Source organism: Fukomys damarensis, unplaced genomic scaffold, assembly GCF_012274545.1.
Source record: "Fukomys damarensis isolate Sample0158 unplaced genomic scaffold, DMR_v1.0_HiC HiC_scaffold_2, whole genome shotgun sequence".
NCBI lineage: Eukaryota > Metazoa > Chordata > Mammalia > Rodentia > Bathyergidae > Fukomys > Fukomys damarensis.
The window spans coordinates 12,676,235-12,680,979 of record NW_022900914.1 but is presented as its reverse complement, the minus strand read 5'-3'; the positions used below and the strand labels follow the sequence as shown (position 1 = coordinate 12,680,979).

General features: G+C 33.2%; 1 protein-coding gene across 2 annotated transcripts in view; it reads right to left on the bottom strand.

The window, feature by feature from the left end:
• Positions 1 to 1,829: 1,829 nt before the first annotated feature.
• Positions 1,830 to 4,745, bottom strand: part of Spast (spastin) — a 38,156-nt gene continuing 35,240 nt past the window's right edge. For both annotated transcript variants that reach the window (XM_010645288.3, XM_010645294.3), the window contains one exon: positions 1,830 to 4,256. In XM_010645288.3, the coding sequence (XP_010643590.1) occupies positions 4,134 to 4,256 (123 nt within the window). In that variant the 3' untranslated portion in view covers positions 1,830 to 4,133. The remainder of the gene's footprint in view (positions 4,257 to 4,745) is intronic.

Sequence of the window (4,745 nt, the reverse complement as noted above, 5' to 3'; positions counted from 1 at the left end):
TTTTTTTTTTTTTTTTTTTGAGATAGGGAAGGTCTCAGCTAATAAGGTCCAGGCTGACCTCAAACTCATGTGCTCATAGCCCTCCCATCTCATCCTCCCAACTGTATATGTGTGCACCATCATGCCTGGGTTATATGTTTTCTATTGATTATGAATCACATAACTTTTTTCTGCATGCTTAGTAATCCTTTATTGTATACTGGACTTTGGAATATACTATAAAGTCTATGGATTGTATTTTCTTCTAAAGAATATTGTGCTTTGTTCTGGCTTTATAAGGGAATGTTTCACGGAAAATAGCTGAAAGTATAAACCCAATAAAACTTGTTTCATAATGTAACCTTGATGCTGTGAAACTTTAAGCTTAGTTACAGTTAGTTTCTTTCCATTTTGCCCTTGGTCCTAAAACACAGCCCTTAGTGCAACAAAGTTGTCACTGCTTCTAAAGCATGGCCCTTTTGGGGTTTCAGTGATAAACACAAAGTTGTTTACTCATCCTCAGTGAAACTTGAATTTCAAAATTCAATCTCCTACAGTGATGCTTTCTGGACGGTTCCTCTGAATATCTCACTGCACAGGTACAATTTTGGAATCCATGAAAAATTGGAAAGGAATTTGTAGGGAGCTGTTTGGGCTTACTTCTCTGAGGTCTTTCTTAGATTTCTAATTTCCTGCTGTTCTAGAAGCTCCACTGGATTTCTCAGCCAGCAAGACTGCTACATTCGGCTTGAATTCTAGTCTCAAATGAACTGTACAAGTTGGACATCATCCCACAGGAAAAGCCAGTTCATGTGGACCTCTTATAGTGTAGGATTTTGTGCAGTTTCTGCCTGGATTTAGTTATTCTCTAGAGCTTTCTAGTCATCACTTTTTATATTTTGTTCAGTTTTTAAGTTATGGACAAGAATTACAAAAAATTTCATTATCAGACTGAAACCTCTGAAATCTCAAAATGTTTTAAATTTTTAAAAAATGAAGACAAATTAAAGTTTATAATTTATTTACAATCCATTTAGGATAAAAAACCTACTTTGTGCAACTGCACCCTTTAATTCATTTCTTCTGAAAAGAAGTACAAAAGATCAGACTAAAACTGAGATAAGCATTTAAAGAAAAATCCTTTAAGAGTCCCAAAACAAACTGTAAATGGTTCGTCTTACCAAAAGAATTTGTTTTTGTACAAAATATAAAGAATTTTACACTATAAACAAAGGCGGTTGTACATGTATTTAAATTAGAATTTTATCTGATTTTCCTCCAATTCTTCTTGAGCACAGAGCATACAGTATTTTCAAGTCAGAAAGCTAATAACCAAACCTCAATGGGCAGACTGTCTCAGAATAAACTTTTTCCCTAATATATCTAGAAAGATAGTATTCATTCTTTCCTTTTGCTCATCCAGTACACCAGTAAATTTTAATTTAGTTTACAAAATTGACATATTAACATGAAAAACACACTAATGCTTAATATTTAAGCATTATCATTTAGGAAACAATATAACACAGAGCTTGACACAGTATCTAAATGGTTACAGTCTAATAATTAATTCAGGAAACCTTAACAACTTCTGTCAAACATGACCAAATGGGGCTGGGGATTTAGCTCAGTGGTTCCGTCACCTGCCTCGCAAGCACAAAGTCCCGAATTTGATCCCCGGAACCAAAAAAAAGAAAAAAAAAAATTTTTACCAAACCGATCCCATACCTCCTACTAGATCATTATTCTTTTTCCATGGCCCTTCTATGAAATAAACACAACTTAAAATAAAACCTGGTTAGGGCCAGGGATTTAGCTCAGTGGTACTGCTGCCTACTTTGCAAGTGCAAGGTCCTGAGTTCGATCCCCAGTACCAAGCAACACAAAACAATAACAACAACAAAAAAAAATAGAGTAAGTCACAGAAAATAGTTCTCTAACACCGGGTGAACTTCAAACTTGATCATCAAAGAAACTTCTCTGCATGCAAGGATATTCATATAGCAATATAATTTTGGCCTGTTTATGATAATGTTGACTTTTACAATCTTTTAGCATTTGAAAACTTCGTTGTCTAAAAACCTTCCCAATAGAATTATAAGAAGCACAATAATTTTGTTTGTTTGTTTTTGGTTCTGGGGATCAAATTCGGGACTTTGTGTTTGCAAAGCAGGTGGCAGAACCACTGAGCTAAATCCCCAGCCCCAAGCACAAGAATTTTAAAGGAGCCTATATTTAAAACTTTCATCTGAAATTATAGAGCCCTGTACTGAATTGCAGTTACCTAAATATTGACATTTTAATCCCTAAGTGAAAACAAAATGAAATTTTATGAATTTTACTGCAAGTTTTTATTTCCCCAGTTCTCCTGTCATCACTTTGTATTATCATTATTTTAAAATTGATGCTTTAACATTTGAGACTTTAAAAAGACCTATGACCTAAAATATGCATAGCTTATGCGTAGCTCTGGCTTTAATTTTTTTTTTCCTGTTTATCTCAATTCTCATTTTTATCATCTAAAGAGCTAAAGGTTTGTGATTAAGTCGGTATGATTTAAGTTATGGCTACAAATAACAAATGATACTATAAGAATTCATATGTCTTCTATATTTAGAATAACTTTTTAACAAGAACATAAGTAAAACCAAGGAAAATTATGTTCTTGCTGTAAAATTCTTATCTAGTGTGGGCAACTTGTCTTTTTAAAACAATTTTTTGGTACTGGGGATCAAACTCAGGACCTTGCATTTCTGAGGCAGGTGGGGCACCACTAAGCTAAATCCCCAGCCTTTGGGCAATTGTACTTTAATATGTTCTTTCAAAACATCTTTCCTAAATGAAGTCTATGTTACTACTACAAAATTATTCTTTCCACTCATGACATTTTACACAGCATCATTAAAGCACCAAAGAAAATTCTGTAAACAAACTTTTAACCAGTAAACTAAGGGCAAATATCCATTTGCCTTTATTACAATATTTTAAAGGCCATGATATGCATCTCTACTTCCTACAGTGAACATTTTTATAATAAAAATTCAAGCATATTTATACGAACAAGAAATAGCTGCTGTACATTTTGGAGAAACTAGACATACAGACTATAACTTTAGTTAGTAAAGTGAGCACAAGAAACCTATAAAATGTATGCAATGTATATAAAAATTCAGTATTTTAGTTTCATTGAAGGGATTCATAATTAAGAAAAAAAGATGGTAGTTCTATTGGCTTATAATTACCTTGTAAACAGTAAGAAAGTGATAAACAATGAATTAGAAATTTCTTATCTCCCAGCATCCCCTTCTAGTACCGGAGCTGCTATTTTAACAGTTAAAATTGGCTCCTTTGAGTATCAGAATTTTAGCAGAAAATGAATTCCATGTGGAATAAATTAACAGTCTACAGCAGATTCCTGACTTTCAAAAAAAAATAGTGCAGGTCATAAGAGGACTGATTTACATATTATATGACAGAGAAACTCAAACCTTCAACCCTTTTCTATTTTACCAGGTTTGCTTTGTTGTTATTATATTGCTTTCTAAATTATTTGGCAGCAAGGTAACAGAAAAATAAAAACAAAACTGTTTAATGTCTGCAGATTTCTGAAGAAAAAAAGCCTCAAAACAGCCTTTTCCTATTGCTCTTAGGAAAAAGTTCCTTTTGGCACTCTGGATTTGTAAAAGGAAAATTATAAAAAGGAAACATAAAGGTGTTTGGTATTCCAATACAGACAGTTAAGAGAAACACAGGAAAGGAAAATAAGAAAAACATTAGAAGACAGACAACCACAGGCTTTTGTGTCTTCTACCATTCGCTGTATGTGGAATACTTTCACCTGCAACACAATATACAAATTATTATTTACACTAGGATTATACTGATAAAGAAGACCAGATTCGGTTTTTGTTGTGCTCTAATTTAAGTGCCCATTGAGATACCATGACCACCAAGGCAAGAAGGCCTTAAACAACAAAACATTCCATTCACATTCTATATTGTATTCTCGATCAAGTTTGGTACACAAATAACTGTGAGACTCTGAAAAGTCCTGTAAACTTAAGCTGAATTTCTGTAGCTGATAACTGTTCACTGAAGACCAGATGATTCTCTCTTGTTAAATAAATGTTCTGCAGGCTTACAAAGGTGTTCCTTTAAACAGTGGTATCTCCAAAGTCCTTGTTCCAACGTATGTATGCTTCTAAAGTTTGAGGGCTCACACTGCGTTTTATTTTTTTCAAGGATTCAGTGAAGTCAGATAATCGAATATTTCTCATCTAGATTTTTAAAAAACACATTACGTACAAATGATGAACACATACAGTGATGGATTAAAACAATGGTATGTTATTAATAAATACAAAGTACTCTTAGTCATGGCAATCATTTTAATGTATTTTCTAAACTACTATATATATTAGGCAAGTTGGCTATATAAGGTACCTTACAAAAATAATATAATAGCTACTTTATTATTGTTTCATTTCCTACATACTAGCTTTTTTTTTTCAGTACTGGGGACTGAATTCAGGGTTTCCCACATACTTAGCAAATACATGCTTAGCAAATACTCTAGAGCTCAGCTATAGCTCCCCTTAAAAATTTTGTTGTTTAAATTTTGAGAAAGGGTCTTGCTGAATGCCCAAGCTGGCCTTGAAATTGGGATTCTTTTGCCTCAGTCTGGGGATATAGCCCAGTGGTAGAGTACAATGGGTTACAATCCCCAGGACTAAAAAAAAAAAAAAAAAAAAAAAAAAATTAAAAAG